Below are 20,255 nucleotides of genomic sequence, written 5' to 3'. Positions count from 1 at the left end.
CAAAAATAGATGTGAAATGCTATTTTAACATGGCTATAATTTTCAAACTGCATGTGATGTGATAAATTAAGAGGAATGTGAAAAAAAAGCCTTATGCATTTAAAGAACTTCTTATCACAAATTTTAGGCTGATTAATTTCAACTCTTTTGTTAACTTTTGGCATTTATGTTCTAACTCTGAAATACTCATTTATTAAGACTGTGTAACTGATAATGAATGCAATTTGCTATTACAGTTTTAATCATAATTAATAATGCCTATAGTTTTTTCAGAAGGCTAAATTATAATGTTTAATTTATTAGTTTATACTCATATTCACTCAGATTTGTGATTTTCTCAAGCTCAATTTTTTTCTCATCAGAAAGTATAAAAGTCTTTGGTTTCTTCTAGTGGCCAGAAGCAACATCTAGTAACTCATCAAGTGTAACTGAAGGTTACAACATGACTTCTCAATTTATTGGAGTTTTAGCAGTTTTTGCTGCATGTTTTTCTAGTGGATTTAGCGGGGTTTATTTTGAGAAACTTGTGAAAGGAACACCTCAATCTCTTTGGATAAGGAATATTCAGTTAGGTAAGCTCTGTTATGAATCTTTCATTATAAGTGCACAGTTTTCTCTGTTTATTTTTTATAGAAATAATGTGTGTGTGTGTGTGCTATATTGGAATGACATCAAGTTAACAGAACCAAAATAGTAAACCTACAGTGATTTTTATTTTCTTGACATTAAGCTAGAACTCTATTTTAAAAATAAACAATGGGCTTAATGAGGAATGCATTCAATTATTTTCAAGTTTTTTTTAGTGATTTTCATCTTATAGTTTGTGGTGAAGAGTTAACCAATAATTTTTTATTATGCTGTAATTATTTATATATGTAGGTATGTATACAAATAAATAGTAATTTGATGTATATATACAGAACTATAACAAAATAAATTATTTGGTAACTGAAGTATAACATTAAAAGATGTTTTTCTTCAAAAATATGTTAAGTTGATACATTTTCAAAGCTGTGTAAGGCTAATAATAATTGTGCAGCAGCTGAAAAAAGAAAATTACATGAATATGTTGATCAAAGTGATCAATATTATAAGCCTGTGTGAGGAATTTTATATCCTGAGTTAACTAACTATTTGTGAATCACTACACAATAAAACTAAAATCTGTAGTGATTACTTTACATGCAATCACCTATTGATTATCATTGATATTAAAAATATATTTACTCTTAATCTCAGTAATATCTTTCGAGGTAGGCCAAGTTTAGAAGCTGTAATTTCAAAGTTTACAAGCTATGTTAACAATGCAAAATAATATTTGGAAGTGTAATTACAATTCAAGAATTATTTATAAAGTGATTTTTAAATATTATAATCAGTAAGATTTAATAAGACTGTATTAAGAGAAAAAATGTAACAAAAAAAAACTCAGAAATCACATAAATACACCAGTCATATGATATTTAAATCTATATAGATTACAAATAAATTCGCATATTTATAATAGTGTACATAGATAATCCCATATAACTTTAAGTTACAAATAGACATGTAATTGCTGAACAGTTGGCAGATTTTAAATGTTTCTTTTAAACCCTGATTTAGTATTAGTGAAAAAAAAAATGGTAACATGAGTATCCTTCTGTCTTTTTTGAGAGAGAATGTTCTTAGTTTATAATTTGATAAATCATAACATCAGAAGAAATTGTTTTGCTGGAACATTTGCCAATGAAAGTAAAACTGTCCCATAGCCAGAAACCTGAACTGTGTGGAAAGACTGTATACAAATTTAACTTTTAAAACACATTACAGCGCATGACTGAAATATGAACTATATTTTGGTTACTAGATCAACTGCTTAATCCATGTCTAAACTACGTATGTTCCATCACACTTAAATAATATAAAGGATTTCTTCCACACAAACAGTATGTACTGACTTCATTTTATTTTATTTGAGCTTAATCCCCTTGTATTCTCGTTTATATTCACAGAAGAAGTTATAGATAGCATCATTAACTTCACATTTTTACTTAATCAACACACCTTTCCAACAAAACATCAATTAAAAACCATCCTCCTGGTGTTTAATTTTCTTCTGTAAAACAGTTACTTTAAATTAAAAGACACTTTGTACAAAAAATAAAACAAGTAGCAATGAGTAACAAAGCAGCAGCACACTTGCAAAAAAATATTAATGTATATGCTGGAAACCAAAGCCTTTGACAGGTTTAATTCCAAAAGTATGGTACAGATACATTGACAACACATTTGGTGTATGGAAGCATGAAAAATTTTACTGTTTCCTAAACAACTTCCACTCTTCAGTCAGTTTCACATCAAAATTACCCAACTTAACATTCTTTGATGTAACCCTAAAAAGATAAGACAGACAATGTGGATCTTATTGGATAACAAAGAATATAAGAAGCTGATGTTTCATCATTACAAGTTACACCACCTAGATCAAGGCAAAATGAGAACAGTAATAGAAGAATTAATGCAAATAAATTGAAAATGGTCCATACTGGATGCCAATGATGCAGCGTAAAAAGTCTTTAAAACACTACTGTTATGAAATGGATACTAAATGAAGGTGTAGTGGTAGGGTGTGCAAAGACAAATGTAAAAACTAAAGAGTTAAGGTGTGTTTAAATAAAGAGAACACATAAAGTATACTATGAAGGTTGAAACAATTCTATCTTGAAACTGCTAATACTACATTTACAGTACATGTTCTTTCTATTTCTGACCTGTAAGAATAAAGATACTGAAATATGGAAATAGCTCTATCCTATGTGACAGTTGCCAGGTAACTCTGCTTGAAAAACTAAATAAAATTCATAAATAGATGCAGAATATCAACTTATCTAAATTTACCTCTTGTAACTGTTCTCTCTGTTAAGTGTTTAAGAATGACAGCAAAACTTGAGCCCTGTCCCTAGAATCTTGTAATGTTAAGCAGATTTTTTTTTCGTAATGGTCTACAAAGGGTCAACATTGTAGCATAAGTTTGTTAGAATATTATATCAAGAAATGGAAAATTTTTTATTTCAAAATGGAAAGGGATCATTTTTATTAAAATTTTGTAATTTTCAAATTATTTAACAATAAAATACTATTGAAATTTTTTCATGAAAAGAACTATTTTCTAGGAGACAAATAAATTTAGCATTGTCTAGTAAACATAAAATATTTTGCATAACAATAATGTCAGTATGTCTACAAACATGACTAATGAGTTTAGCTTTGTATTATAATCTACTTTATAGTAGACTTGCTTGTGGTATTATTTTCCTGTTGGTACCTAGATGGCTGGGTTTTGTATTGTAGTTGACTTACCAATGATATGATCCTTATCTTACTCATGTGTAGATATCATTTTCCAGTGATGTGTTTTTGATGTAATTGACTTGCTATGTATGGCCTGTTACATCCTAGCTACTCTACACCTATGGGCACATTCTTACATACTGTTATATTTTTTTGAAATTGAATGTCATAGATATTATATGGTTCAGATCCCTATCTTACCATAGTTCTCTCCCATTTAGCTGTGCCCCTCTGTTTTCTTCCATCCATATATGTGACATTTTGTTAAGATGGACAAAGAGTGTATCTTGTTCAGAAATGGATACAGTCTACCACACCATACGTTCAATTCTGAAGATCTCCTCTTGAGTAGTATCTAGACGTTTTTGAAGAATGTTTTTGTTTTTTTTTTCCCCTTTATGCTGATCCATTCACCTATTCAGTGTGGAATTCTATCCATATATGTATATATGTACAGTATCAGAAGTTATAATTTACCTAGACTGAAATTTTACTTCTGGTAAATACTTTCCTCCCCTCACATTTTCCACACTTTTCCCCCACTGAAAATCAGTGATTCCATTTTATCCCAAAGCTTAAAGTGGTAGTTTGGTAGAATTTCATAGGGGAAGTTACGTAATGATTTACAACATACACACATTAGAATCACTCATTACCATATTAACAATGTTTGCATATAGATGGCAGTACTGAACAATAACAGCTATTTATGTGAGGGGAGGTGAGTACCTGTCAGAAAAACATTTTCAGTTTAGGAACATTACAATGTCTCTCTGCATAGACATAGTAAAATTTGATATTGTTTTATCTGTAATATCTTTATTTTTGTATTCACTAGAATTTGATTGGGTATTGAATGAATTAATACCAGTTCTTTACTTGATAATTTTATATTTGCGTTAATGTTTTTAAGGTCTGTTGGGGTATTAACATTTCAGGTAAAATCTGTATTTTTCTCTTTATACTATTGCAAATTTTCATCTGTTACCACTCATAAGATATTTGTACAGCATTCTACATTTGGTCTTTGAAAAATATGAATGATTTTGGATATGTATTTCTTACATCTAAATTCTGTTGGCAGTTCATGTAACATTAGTTTTACAAACTAATGCAATTGAAGTAGAATACAGCAATATTATTTCATAAATTATACACAAACCCTCAATCTCAATGAAAAAGCAACTTACAATGAGTTCTCATAAGAAGGATGTGTCTAGTATGTGAGTTAGATGTACTTTGAAGTGGCTACAGTGGAAAATCAGATATACATCTGAAAAGGTTCTGTATTATTATGCACAGATAAACTGCTCATAATAAATGGATGACTGTATGACTACTATAAATTTAAGAATAAAATTCAGTTGAATTGTATGTTTGGTGATTTGTTCATAAAAAAATGTTTTAATATATATGTGTGCATTCAGTGATGTTAAGGTGACAGAATAAATGCTGTATTTAAAAAAATAATATTAAATAGATCGTTTGTAAATTTCACAGATAATTGGAGGCTAGAAAAATTTGTCTTCTGAAGGATAAAATTAAAATGCACAACAAGAAAAATGAAATGGACACAAAAAATAAAATAAAGAAATAACATTTTTATTTTGCACAAGGTATTGTTGGTTCTTATTCACACTAAAAACTTTAAATACTGAACAACTCGTAGTGCTTAAAATTGGATGTTCTCTACCTGATGTAACAGAAATGAAAAAGAAAAATACTGAACAAAGAAAGGAAAATTTGTGTTTATGCTGTATTTTTGATCGGACTAAGGTTCCTGAGTCAGCAGTTATTCTTATTATGCTTCAGGGGAGATTTGTTTCCAGATCAACATATCTGAGCAAACCTCAACACCATACCTCTACCTGGGTATAAGCTACACCCCTAGACAGGAGGTAAAGCGAAAACCTTAACCGAAGGGAACTCTTTTTGTTGTTTTGAATTACCACTATGACATGCATCCTTGGCTTGAGGCAATGATTCAAGCAAACTATTAACTTCCAACATCCTGTTACTGACTGCTCTAAAATGTTTGTGTAGTTAAAGAAATGAACTACATATTGTTATTTTTAAAGGCATAAATTTAATATAAATTCTTAAATAATAGCAGGTGTGTTACAGTTATGCTATTTGAACTGTTGTTGTATTTACTGTAATGTTGGTGTGGTTTTCAAGTTTCTAGATTTAGTAAATTTAAGAGTAATATAGAATCCAAAGTGAAGTTTAACAGTATCTTTTGCAATATCCCACAAAAGGTTTTAGATCCAAAATGTTGAGATAATTCCACTGTCTATTATTTTAATACTTGTTTGTTTTTATGGAATTGCATTGTTTAAGTTGTCTTCAGTATCATTGTATTACTAAGAAAAAAAATTGTTCAATGTTTTAAGAAATTTTGTTTGATAATGAAGTATTCAACACAAATGTAGAATGCTTGCTAAAGTTATGAAACCTAATTAAAAAGTTGTTTTATTTTTCAGCTATTTTTTGCTGTCTGCTTGGATTAATAGCAGTATTTATAAATGATCAAAATGCTGTACTAGAAGGAGGTTTTTTCCAAGGTTACAACCATATTACGTGGCTAGTTGTATTTCTTCAGGTAAGTCCTGAAAAATAATATATATATATATATATATTAAGTAAGGTACAAAAATGAGATCTGGGCATATAGTTATATTTTGTAGGGTGCTCTTAATTTTCTTAGGGTAAAGTTGTTTCATTGAAAGTAATATCAGTAAAGTGGGACAAGTCTTAAAAGTCTGATGTGCCTGAAACATTAATAGCAATAATATTACTGTATGTAGGAAAACAATCATAATACCTTAAAAGAGAAGTTGGCTTTAATCCTAGGTAGAGCTTATGAATAAAGACAAATCTTCAAACAAATCAAAAATTTTGTGAACAAAGAAGAAAAAAAAAGACAAAACTGCTGCATTCTTTTCTGTTTATACAGTTTGCCTATTATATATGAAATATGCTGTTTATTACTTTTCTCCAGAGTTGAAAATGTAAAGTGTTTTATTAGAAATATTATGCACTTCTAAAAGATGTCTGCAAAATTTTGTTCATCATAATTGTGAATGATATAATTGTGAAGAGGAAAGTTAAGTGTTCACTCTTGTAAATTTTGATTATTAGAAATGTCAAATTTATTTTAAAATAGCTTTCAGGATAAACCTGTGTGATGGGTAAGAGTCAAAGTGCACATATCACAACTTTTCACAGAATTACATTCAAAGTGTAATTAAACAACTGTGTTATCAATGTATTTTAATATACTTTCTATCAAAACTTAAGTCATAGTTTAAATTTTAATATAAGTTTTAATTTCTTAATTTCACACTGAAATATTTAAATTAATGTTCAGTCTTCACTTCCATGTTGAATTATTAATATCAAATTGCTCATTCTATATACTCATTCTATTTCTATTTGAGCTCCTGAGTTTTTAATATAAATTACATGCTTATAATATTGGTATTTTAAAAACATAATCTAAAGATATAACTTCCAATCATTTAGCTTTACTGAAATATAAACCATAAAGTCATACGATACCCTCCATATCATGGCATCTTGTCATTCGTAAAATGTTATTAATTCTTTCTGGCATTTAATATTGGATTATTTATAACTAATAGAAATGGAAGATTTTAAATTACTAAATTCCTTATAAGGCTATCTCATTTTTATAATGTGTTTGAATTATTTGGCCCACAGTTTCAGTCTCAGCTACTATCTAGTCACCTTGATGAGTCAAAGGAATTATTTTAAAAGATTTATTACTTAATTAGAAAGCCAGTTGAATTATAATCGTTATAGGACATTACATTTTTTGTGGTCTAAACTTAATATTTTAAATGAATAAAAATTCAGTTTCATTGTTTGAAGTTAAGCACAAATCTACAAAAGAGCTATCTATGTTCTTCTCACTGTGAGTATGAAAACCCAGTTTCTAGTGTTGTAAGTATGGAAACATACCGCTGTGCCACTAATTGTTTCAACTTTAAATATACCACTTAATGAACAGCTAGCAACTAGGACTAGCATATACTTTATCTCTTGTAAGTTCATATACTAATCCTACCACTAGTGACGTGAAGCAATAACTTCAGTCTGAGTAGTTAGCTATTTCAGTTAGGAGGTAATCTGGATATAAATTCAATGTTGTTGTTTTTTAAAACTTGAGGCATGATGGTAGGTAAAACTAAGAAGGCAGCCTAGCTAACTAATGAATGAATATTTAATGTAAAGTTCTTATTGATACTATAAGTGTAACTATCAGTTTGGCTGTCAATTATTATATCATTCCTTTAAGTTTTTGCTGCACCTTTTTTTTTCACATGTAAGGTGTTTTTGATTAGATATCATGACTTCTTGCCAATACTCACCAACAAACCATACCAAATTAAAACATGACATGCAGCAGGAACCAGTATTAAATTTAAGATTCCAATTATATTATTAGGAGCAGACCTTTATTTGGTAGAACTAACCAGATTCTTTAAAATATATAGGGTAGTTTATTTTATAGCAGGTTGTTTATTTTGGCTGCAAGATACACAACTGTATGTCTTGATTCCAAGACATATTTTTTTGGGGATTTAGTATTTGAATTAATATTAAAATTAAGTGATAAAAAATTGCTTTAAAAATAATTTTTGAATATGACTTTATATCTGGGGGTGTTATAATGATATGGTTATGTGTAGAGTTTGGAGTAAATAATTTTTTTTTTACACAATACATTTTAAACTCATAAAAATGACATGTACCAAAACATTATTGAAAAAGTATTCACTTCTATACAAAGGTAAATGAAATTTACATAACATCATTGGACAGTAAGGGGCCTTTTGGTCTTTCAAGGCTGTCATGTTCACTGAACTAAACTAAAGAAAAATTACCTCAAAGTCAGCCCTTATTATCAAATATTTTTCAAGCTTTCTCTTAACCTCTCATAAATAAATTGCATCCACCATATTCCAAGGCCACCTGTTCCAGAAGTCAACCATCATTTTTGAAAAATAAAGCTGTTTTAACTGAAAATGATTTCTTCCATACCAAAAGTTGTATTTATGTTTCTTAGTCTCACTATAGTAACTATTAAGTATGAAAAAGAGATGATGCATCAATATTATCAATTTACTTAATAGTCTTAAAAAAAAAACAAGTTCAGAGATCCTGATCAATCCTTGTACAACAACTTTTTCATCCCGGGTATCATTTTAGTAACCCTTCTCAAAACCCTTTCAAAGAATTCAATGTTGCTTTTAAGGTAAGGAACTCAAAATTGACCAATACAATAACATTATATTGCCTTTACACTTACATTCAGTATTTTTTTTAAATGCAACCCAAACTTCTATTTGTCCTGCCATTAGCAATAACACATTGCTTGGATGGTTTAAGAGAATGTTGGACCAGAACACCAAGATATTTTTATTCCATAATACTATTAAGCTTATTCCCATCAAAATTAAATATTTATAATTCAAATTGTGATATCTCACATGTATGACCTTGTGTTTAATACAATTACAAATCATCTGCCATTTATTCAACCAACTTACTAAGTAATCTATATCAGCAAATTTAGATAATCTTCTGATCATTTCTTCATCTGTCTGATTTCAATAGAACAAAAAGAACAAAGGTCCTAACACTGAGCTCTGAGGAACTGTACTCATGACATTAATCCAACTTGACTCGAGTTCATTTATAACAATCCTCTGTTTTCTTCTATCAAGCTAGATTTTCATCCAATAAGCCAGTCTGTCTTCCACACCTATAGAGAAAACTTTTTATTGAGTATTTTATGTGGTATCTTGTCAATTGCTTTCTGAAAATCCAAAAAATCTCTATCTGTACCCTCATCTACATAAGCAGTAATCTCTTCAAATAATGTGTAAAGATAAATTAGGCAAGTTTTTCGTAGTAAAACTATGCTGACTATCCAACAAAAGTTTATTAAATGATTTTACAAAGCATCTTTTATCAAACTGTAAAAACTTTTACTACTACCAATGTGAAACTACTATGTCAATAATTACTAGAACAATTTTTATCTTATCTCTTGGAAAGATACATAACATTAGCCAACTTCCAATCTTTGGTACCTTTCCACTATTCAAGGACTTGAAAAAATTATTGCAAGTGACTCACATACCAAGTCTTTTAACTCTTTCAAAACCTTTGGGTAAATATTTTCTGGGCCAAATGTTTTATCATTCTTTAAACACCCTAATGTTTTCTTAACAAGTTTAGAGTTAATGTATTCAACGTTGCTTTCGTCCAGCAAGTGTTCAGGTTGAGGAATAACTGCTTACATCTGCATTAGTAAAAACTGAATAAAACATAAAATTTAATAGCTGATCCATCCCATAATCATCAGAACACCAAGTGTCATCCTTTTAAAGATATTACTCCCATCCTGATATTTTGTTTACCCTTGATGTATTTGAAAAAATCTTTAGTTCATTTCTACATTTTCAGCTAATATTTTTACATATAGATTTTTATTTCCAACTTTTTTAATTTTCTATAATTCTCCAAAACTCCCATCATTGCATTGTGAATTTACTCTTCTTATATTTATAATGTTTTTCTTTAATTTTATCCTTTCTGATCCAACCTAGTTTTTACCTACAACCCCCCTTCTCATGCATGAGAAGAATATTTAAAAATTTATTTTGAAAATTTTTCTACATTTGGTCAGTATCTCCAAATAATTCAATTGTCCATTTTACAGTATGTAATTCTTGTTTCATTTCTTCAGAATTTTCTCTTTGAAATCTGAAACCAAAAGATCAGTAAGATATCAAATATAATTGAGAAATTATCACATGCACCCAAATATTCCTTAATCTCTATCCTATGAAAGATTTCTTTATTATAAGTTAACAGTAAATCTAAAATAGCATTGTTTTAATAGGTTCTTTAAAAATTGTTGAAGCAAACCACCCTGAATAGTTTCTAAAAATCTGTCACCCTAATGATTTGACCATAACATTTTCCAAACAGAAACCAAAATAGATTTAACCCTGTTGCTATTAATTTTGATATCCTCAACATAATATTCTGTAATTCATATTTTACATATTAAGCTTCTTCTCTTTTAGCATACCATTAAAACTACCTTTATATCCTATTTCCACACTATACCCCTGTTTACATCTCATTATTCTGGTCCTCATCACTGTTTAATTAAAATTTACATAAGTCAGGGGTTAAGTCTTAGTGTAATATGTACTGTGTGAGCTATAAACTTAGGTTACATGTGGAGTCGAAGTATTATAATGTTGTACTTTATTTATTTCGTAATTTATATCAAAAAATAATTTCATTTTTCTGAAGCCAGTTTCTGTAAAATTAAATACATCTTTACCATTAACTGCATTTTTTATATGGGTAATAGGTTTGACAGGTATTATGCTTTGTAAGTTTGAGATGCAGAGAAAAATATTGAAAGCATTTGAAAAATAAATAGTAGTAGTTACTGAACCAAAATATACCCAAATGAGTAAAAATGTGATCTAATGCAAAAACTGATGGTACATAGTGTTCCTATGTTTCTAATCTAAAAATTAAGAATTTTAAATAAGAAAATAACAGGACATGATATCTATTTTTTGGGCATGAATAATAGTATAATAGGAGATTGTTGCTACCACTATTGTTCCATGCATAATGATATATCATAAGTTGTAATAAGAGGAATTAAGCAAAATAAAAACTAATGTACTTTACTTGCAGCTACTAACAACACCTATCATTAAAATCTTTATAGTGTACTCCTGGAAAAGTTGCATAATAGTGTATCTTTCTGTTCTTGTAGGCATTCGGTGGTTTAGTGGTAGCTACTGCTATCAAATATGCAGATAATATTCTGAAAGGATTTGCTACATCAATATCGATTGTACTGTCAACCCTATTTTCATATTTTATCCTGGGAGATTTTAGGCCAAACAGGTAAGTAGAGATACTACATTGTAAGTAAGGTTAAATGTACATTAGTAAGAGAGATGTTTGCAGAAGTAGGATTTGCATAATGGCAGAAGAGTTATGTAGCATGTTAACCTGCTGACTTGGACGAGTTATCTCATCTACGGCACTGATCAGGTTAAACTCCATTTGCAAGCTTGTCACATTGAAGAAAGAAAAATAAGAACAAATTTTTGTGTCTTTGTTAATATTTTATGCTTTTGTTTTTGGTGCTGTTATGTTAAAATCCAACAATGTATGATTTTTGTCTCAGATATAAAATAGACAACTTCTCTGTTTAATATGAAGAATACAAATATTGTGATTTGTTGCTAGACTTGAGGAAGGACTCATAATAAGGCTGAAAGTAACACAAATAGCAGAAGTTCATAGACATATTAAACCCACTTTAAAAAAAGATTAGTCTATATCTGTCATTCATAACATTAGTTAAATGTCCTTTGTAATGTTAACAATGACACAGTAAACAACAGCACAAGAGATATGTGGCTACATTTTAGGTATTAGTATAATATTTAATGATGAAATAGTCAGAGGTCATTGAAATGAAATAAAAATGGAAGAATTATAGATTACCTGTTTCAAAATGAAGTTCCTCTAAGCATCTGAGTATGTGTTTTATTTGCAAAGGAAATTCCACTGTTGAGGTAATTTTGGATCATCATCTATGCAATGGAAGTAACACATAAAAGTGTTTTCTTAACAGTGGATTATTAAAAGCAAATGTATTGTCATAAGCAAAGTTTTCTCCCTCTGTTCAGATGATAAAGCATTTATAAAAGTGTGTCATCAGAGTGAAATGACAGTACATGAGTACTTTAATCCTGGATGGGTATGAAGGCCACAATACGGGAAACTGTATAAAGTAAAATAATACACCAAATGCCTTCAACGTGGATGGACATGCAATCCACAACATGGGAAACTGTATTGGAACAAGTTATGTGAATGATGTTTGAGAAATGTGTGAAGCTAGATAATCTAACAACGTGCATAAATTAAGATTTGGGAGAATACTTGAACTACTTACTCATACATGTATCCTGAAGGTTTTCATACTCCAGCTGAAATGGATTTGGAGTGAAATTAGCCCATTTTGTTTTCATCTGAAAAAAGGCAGCAAAATCTGATGGTATTGTGTGGTCATAGCAGAAGGTGTAAATGTCTTCTTATATTTTGTATAACATCACAAGATTATTTACTAAAAATTTCAATGTGAAGTATAGAGATGTATGGGATAGTTAAAGCAACAATGTAATTTTGAGACTGAACACTTTCCAACTGGCAGCTAGGGAAGTTTTCCAGTATGAAAAGGGCATATATAAAGAACAATAGACTTCTGTAAAACCATCACTTGAATAATGTGCTTTCAAGAAAATTCTAAAATTACTCTGTGGCACATGGAAATTTTTTTGAAATTATCTGTGGTTATTGGACATAATTTTCTTTCATATTAATGCATAATATAATGTCCTTTAAAAAAAGGTATGTACTTCCAGCAGAAAAAGCACTTTTCAAAGCATTTTATCTCTGCAACCATGAAGTAGCATGAAGAATGGCTACCTTAATTGCTTAAAAGAATTTTTAAAAATTTTTTTCTCATATTTTTGACAATGGAATAGAGGGTTCAATAATGTGGAAAGCTGGCAGTTTTCATTCAAAATTAGTACCCTGTTTCAAGAAACAGGTGTTTAATCATCTGAAAAACCTTTAAAATACTTCCATTTCAAACATTTCTTTTGTACACACCATCTCTAATGTCATTTAATATTAACAAAAGATTGATAATTCTTGGTGAAACTTCTGAATTATTTTTCTACTAACTAATCTTGTGCTACTTTTATTCTAATATTGATACAGCTTTTGTGGGTGTGGGTGTAAATTTCTCCTTTTTCACCCTTAAAAGATAAAATTGTATCCTATTCAATAACTAGGTAAAGTATTTTCCTTCAACAAATATTACTCCAGCTTTATTGCCTCTAGGGTAAGTATGTTCCCTCCTGATTGATTATTTAGTAGGCTTGTGATATATATTCAGCATTTTCTTTTGCTTCCTACCATTTTTGATGTTTTAACTCATTCTATACAAGTCACAGGTCAAAAGCCATGTTGTTTGTTGACTCACATTCAAAATTTTATTGAACTACTATTTTACACAATTATGCTGTTAAATTTGTTATAAACCTATAAATTATAATTCAAGTTTTCATCTAATCCATTATTTAATTTCATAGTAAATATTAAAAAAAAACACAATGTCAATTTTTTGTTTCACATGGTATGTTGAATGTAGCTCTGGTTTGATGTCAAAATTCAAAGTCTACAGTTTTGTACATATCAGGAACTCAAATTACTGAAATTGAAAAAAACTAGAATATAATCTAAGAACTTCTTGTCTTTTCTATTTGCATAGGTATTGCTCATGTACTCAATTAAATACAGTGGCCCAGCTCACCTCTCTTCATTTTTGGAAATGCATCCTTATATACACTTCTATATATGACATGTGAATAACCAAATGAAAGCTCAGAATATCCCCCAAGTGACATTTTCAGCCATTTTTAAGTATATTGCTGTTGTCTCTTTCTTCAGAAACAAACAAGGCTAAGTCTTTAGCCCGTTCAAAATTTCATATTTTTGTAGACTCATATACAGCTTAGTTACAAAAGGTAATAAGTTATAATGGAATTCTGATTTGTCAGTATAGTAATTTACCATTTTTTGGTTTTTCAAATGTATATATAAAATTAAAAAAATATTTATTTCATTTCACATTCTCCATGTGCAAAATTTCTTTAAGCTTAGCAACCTATGACAAGCAGCTACTTGAGTACAGTGGTTGTAGCTAGAAGAGATAATTGTTTACTTTATTTCTGTATTTACTGTTTTATGTTTTTTTTAAAAAAAGCTTGAAAACATATGTCTAAATAGTAATAATTTACATATATATTTATAATGTATTATAACTGTAATATGACTGTATTTTACAAAATACTAGACCTCTAAAACACAGCAAAGACAGGTCACCTTATAAAAGTCAGTTTTATATTCTTGGATACTGTAACATAAATGCATGTGCACCTCCACATTTTAACATCTGTGATGCTAACCAGCAGTATCTGAGAGATCAATGTAATAAAAATAATAAATATAGATAAATATATAAAATTATAGCATTTAAGCTATTAATACTAAACATTTGTGTTTTTGAGTTATATCATGTAGTCATTCTAAAAGGAAAAAACATAATTTATATTTATTAATTTTTTATGGTGGTTATACATCAAATTTTTCAAACATACAGAGATTCAAATTCAATAGTATAAAATAACAAATAAAATCTACATTTCATAATTATCTGGGCATTATAAAGATCTCTCTTGTCAAATTTGAAATGTTTCTGGTGCATAAAAGTATTTTTAATCTCAAAATGAAAATTACTCTGAATGATGGGCAATCAACATTTTGAAAGGAAATATTTTACAAGAAATTACTTAATTAAAAGAATCTTAATACTTAATCAAAATCCTGATATTTTGTGTGTAAAAGCCTTACTTATAATGATTACCAATATTCTGCAAAATTTTGTAAGCATATGTATGTTATCAAAAATTGTAATATAATTACTCTCATTGATATTGTTTGATGATGAGCTGGGTGGATTACACCCAACCCATAAGGAAAGGATTAACTCTTGGTGCTGATATTTGTAATATGATTAAAACTGATATCACAATTTTAACTTCATTTTGAATTAGTTTGACTGGTTCTAGTTAAGTGATAAAATGGCCCTGTTGTATTAAATTTATTGGTTAAAACTTTGATTGCTTTTTTCTTGTAACAGCAATTGATTGCTTTTTTAAATTCTAATACTTTGCTGTTGAAAATATATATATATTAAAACAATGTTTTGATTATATTGATTTCAAACCATGAAATAAGGTGAAAGGTGTGGGGTAGTATTTTACTAAAGCTTCTCAACCAGAAAGATGTGTGAATTTGTTTGTTTGGGTTACAGATTTGATGGTTGTGTTTTGTATAATTCAGTTTTTCTAGGATAATTGTATTTATTCTAACTCTATCATTTCTTGGATAGTTGATCCTCAGTTTGGATTCCTGTATGTAGTGAAGGGATCTCCCAGAGAAGGTTCTGTTCTTTCAATTTACCTCCTCTGGGATCTAAACATCCACACACATGTTTGCTGTGTGTGGCAACCCATGAAGGGGATGAGAGGATCCTGATGGTTGAGGGGTCCAAACCTAACACACCACTTTGGCCTTGAATTTCTGTAGATGGGCAGCCTAGGGTGGTCCCCCAGGGTAAGTCGGCTGGTTCACTTGGACTATGGCCAACCAAGTACCAGTGTTGGACATTCTCAACAGGTATTGTGGACATTGTGTCTGATGCTGGGGTTTAAGTATAGTGCTCATGAAACTGTGACGCTGCTGCAACGTCATTATTTGGCTTTGTAGTGCTATCCCTCATATGGCTCCATGATGGACGGGGTCAGTGAGCACTGAAATATTCTTTCTTTATTATGGATCCTCCAAATAAAAATAAAATAGCAAAAAACAGACCATAGGTAAATGACCACTTCTTGAAAATTCTGAGCTGCAATCTCCAACCTCTTCAACACCTGTTCCATACCTCATTTTCAGATACTACATTCTCTTTCAAACAAATCGTAAAGCAAATGTCTCCCTTTTTCATTTAGAAAGGATTAGAGGATAATCCTTTATTTAGAAAGGATAAGTTGGTCAAAAAGCTTCATTCATTCTGGTGACATACTGGTGGAAACATCCACTCATAAACCCAGTAAACTCCTCTTGCATTCAAATGCCAGTGGGGATATACCCATTGAGGCTACTCACCATGCTACTTTGAATTCATCACAAGGAGTTATTATGAGAGATATATGAAGAACATTCTCGAGTCAGAGATCCTCACTGGTTTCTCCGCCTAAGGAGTTTCTGCTGTGAAACGTATCTCCACTTGCAAAGATGGAATTATGATGCCGACCAGTGTCCTAATTTTGATGTTTACATCACCATGTCCACCTGCCACCATCAAGGCAGATTATCTGAATTGCAAGGTATGGCCATATGTTCCTAATCCTCTCAGATGTTTCCAATGTCAGCAGTTCTGTCACTCAAAAACATCATGTCGTGGTTCTTTTACATGCATTCATTGCAGTGGCAAGGACCACAATGTCTGCAAGTGTGAAATAGGCCCTCATTGGGTTAATTGTAGTAGCCCTCACTCACTTACTTTCATTTATGACCTAGGTGGGTGGAAGACAAAGAGATACAGCATTTGAAAACTGTCCACAACATTTCTTATCCTGAGCTCGAAAGTTACTGTCCTCCACTCCATAAAGTGGGAATGCAGACAGACATCTCTGTGACTCTAAAAGAATTATTCTCAAACCATGTGAAAAGTCTTTTACCATCCATTGTTAAGAAAGCTGATGAATCATTGTCAACACCCATCTCTGTCCCTACCATTCCTTCCAGCATATTCCCAGATCCACTTTCTTTGGTTCTGGGTTTGGGTGTTTCCTCGAGTCCATCTTCTCCGTCCCCCCCAAGATGCAAAACAATCATTAGTTCACACTCTCAGTTGCTGGAATCTTCTTTTAATGACAGAGACCTACCCAATTAAAGCAGGACAGAATCCATAGAGGTCGATAGTGGTCAAAAGCAGAAAGGCTCTCCACCAAATTTGCCTATACATAAGTAAATATGGCCACTTTGATACAGCAAAACTGTTAAGGTTTACTTTCTAATCAGGATAAATTCAAAGCACTGATTGCTTTTTACCTTCCTGTGTGTCTTTTTTAAGAGGAAACATTTCTGACACCTGCTGATATATTCATCTTTCAGCAGTTTTTTTGTACAGAAATGACAGGTTCTGTGATAGAAAAATACATAAATGGATGGCACAACTGGTCGATCATCATATGCCCACCCTGTCTTTGCTACTTGACACACCCTTGGAGGCCACAATCATTCGTGTTTTCTTGGGTAGTGCCATCACTGTTTGTTCTCTTTATCTGTCTCCTGGAGAGACCTATGATTATTTAAATCTTGGCACTTTCTTTGAACAGTTGCCATCTCCCTTTTTAATCCTGTGGGACTTTAATGGACATAACAGAACAGACCATCTGGGGAGGTGCTGATAAAGATGGGAAGGGTCGCCTCATAGAGCATATGCTCTCAAATCACAACCTTTATCTCTTCAGTACTGATTCTTGCACTTAATCAGTCTTTTACTGCTATTGATCTCTCAGTCTGCTTCCCTTCACTATTCTCCTACTTTTCATGAAGGGTTGACAGTAACCCATGGGGTAGTGATCATTTTCCTATCATTTTGAGAGAGACTGGTCGTGGTTGATGCCCAGGTGGAAGCTAAACCAAGCCAAATGGTTCTCTTGCACTGCCCTTGTGGAACTTGATTCTGTTATCGATAGATTACTGCATGGCAGTTGTGACTGACTATATTATGCAGGCAGCTGCTTGATGTATTCTTAAAACCAAGACGTTTTCCACGGTATCCTCATCCGTGGTGGAATCCTGCTTGCCACATGGCACAGAAGGCTCAAAAACGGGCTTGGGATACCTTTCGTAAGTATCCCACACTTTCAAACCACATCACTTTTCAACAGACCCATGTACATGCTCAGGAGGTAAGACGTCAAAGCCAGAAGGAATCTTGGATTAAATTCTACCATCAGTTCCAAAGTTATATGGGACAAGATTCGGAAGGTTAGTGTAATTGGTGTTAGTGTAAGGACAGTGTAATTCTCTCCCACTTTTGATCTTGCTCTCTGATGGCCAGGAATTAGCTGATACCTCTAGGTGAAAGCTTTTGCCGGGTTTCTAGCACTTCTGCTTCATCCTCCATCTTTTTAGCCATCAAGATTTGGGCAGAGCAATCGTTTGTTTCCTTTTGGGCTGATCTACTCTGTGACTGTAACTGCTTCTTTACACTGGGGGAACTCAAACTGGCTCTTCACCAGTCTGGCAGTATATTTGGTCCTGATGATATACACTAAAAAATGGTGCACATTCTCTCTCCTGGTTCTCTTGCTATTTTTCTGGTTGTTTTTAACTGGATTTGGCAGGACAATGTTTTTCCTGATGTGTGGTGTCAGACTGTTGTCCTAACTTTCTCTAATCCTGGGAAAGATCCCAAGATTCCTTCAAACTCCTGTTCAATTGCTTTGATGAGCTGTCTGTATAAGACCTTAGAGAGGGTGGTTAATACATGTCTTGTGTGGTTCCTCAAGTCAAACAACTCCTCTTGCCCATCTAGTGTGGGTTCCAATGACAGCACTCCACTGTGGACCATCTGATTCAGATTTAAACGTCAATCAGAGAAGCCTTTCTCATACGACAACATCTTGTATCAATATTTTTTTTACCTTGAGAAGGCTTATGATACTATGTGGAGGTATGGCATATTGCGAGACCTCCATTTATATGGGTTAAATGACCATTTGCCCATTTTTATTAAAACTTTTTTAATGGGCAAGCGATTCCAAGTTTGTGTGGATGCAACACTTTCCGGTTTTTTTCTGCAGGAACTTGGAGTCCTTCAGGGCTGTGTTTTGAGTGTCAGACTTTTCAGTATAAAGATTAATGTCATCACTCCACATCTCATGTCAGTCATTGAACATGATGTTTATTAAGCAGCCTTCAATCATTTACTGAAGTGTACCACTGCATTTGGTTTTAACTTACCACTCTCTAAAACTATTTGCATGCACTTTTGCCACTAACAGGGTATTCACTCTGACCCTGAACTCTGTATCAGTAATGTTGTGCTACCTGTAGTCCCTGAGACAAAGTTCTTGGGGCTTATCTTTGACCATAATCTGACCTTTATGCCACACATCAAACAGCTGTGACTCAAATGTACAAGGGCACTGAATATCCTCTGTCCTCTCTTCCATCTCTTTGGGAGCACATCGATGTTCTATGCTAAAGATATATCGTGCTCTTATTCAGTCGAAATTGGACTATGGGTCTCTGGTCCATGGCTTTGCCAGGACCTCGGCCTTGAAGATGTTGGACCCTGTTCATCATCAGAGGCTTTAGCTCTGCATGGGAGCTTTCTGCACTTCCCAAGTCCAGAGTTTGTACACAGAGTCTCTACATCTCTGCTATTTGCAACTGTCTTTACTGTATGCTTCAAAATTTCAATTCTTACCACAGCATCCCATCTGGGATTGTGTTTTTCTTCTTCAGTGGGCCATACTTTTTCAGAACAGACCATCTGCTATTGTTCCTTTAGATCTTCATATCCAGGCATAGTTAGATACATTGGGTCTATCCTTGGATTACACTGCTGTATCTACTGGTCAGCCCATCCCACCATTTCCAAGTGTGACCTTACTTTGTGTCATCTGAAAAAAACAGATGCTCCCAATTGGAAGTACTGTCTTTTATTTGCTGAACATATTTCAAATCATCCTTCCATTCTCATTTATATGGATGGTTCTAAACCAGGTGACTTTGTATGGTTTGTTTTGCTTTGGTGGTTGCACACTGAATCCCCTCTACAGCTTCTGTGTTCACTGGCAAACTCTATACCATTTCTCTTATCCTCGATCACAGTAGCTAAGCAGTACTCGATTTTGCACTATTCTTACTGACTCGCTTAGTTCTCTACTGGCCCTGGAGTCGCTTCACATTAGTTATCACCCTGTTCTCAACAATATTCAAAACCAACTGGCCCATTTCTCTTTAACATCTACTTCTATCCAGTTTTTCTGGATACCAGGCCACGTTGGAATTGGTGAGAATGAGCTCACTGACACCGCAGCTAAATCTGTCTGCTCTGGCACTATCACTGCTGTGCCTGCTCCTTACATGGACTATGGTCCTTATTTCAAGGCTTGGCTCCACACCAC

The 20,255-nt window shown here is 32.1% G+C and overlaps 1 protein-coding gene across 9 annotated transcripts in view; it reads left to right on the top strand.

The window, feature by feature from the left end:
• The window catches only part of LOC143224335 (UDP-N-acetylglucosamine transporter-like), an 88,905-nt gene that overhangs the window by 56,275 nt on the left and 12,375 nt on the right, over positions 1–20,255 (top strand). For all 9 annotated transcript variants that reach the window (XR_013013373.1, XR_013013345.1, XR_013013349.1 and 6 more), the window contains 3 exons: positions 392–572; positions 5,817–5,935; positions 11,174–11,307. Coding sequence is in view for 4 of the 9 variants with exons in the window: in XM_076452730.1 (XP_076308845.1) it covers positions 392–572; positions 5,817–5,935; positions 11,174–11,307 (434 nt within the window). In the remaining 5 variants the exon portion in view is untranslated. The remainder of the gene's footprint in view (positions 1–391; positions 573–5,816; positions 5,936–11,173; positions 11,308–20,255) is intronic.

This window comes from Tachypleus tridentatus, chromosome 1, assembly GCF_004210375.1.
Source record: "Tachypleus tridentatus isolate NWPU-2018 chromosome 1, ASM421037v1, whole genome shotgun sequence".
NCBI lineage: Eukaryota > Metazoa > Arthropoda > Merostomata > Xiphosura > Limulidae > Tachypleus > Tachypleus tridentatus.
Note: the sequence above shows the minus strand (reverse complement) of the source record. Positions and strands in the feature narration are given on the sequence as shown.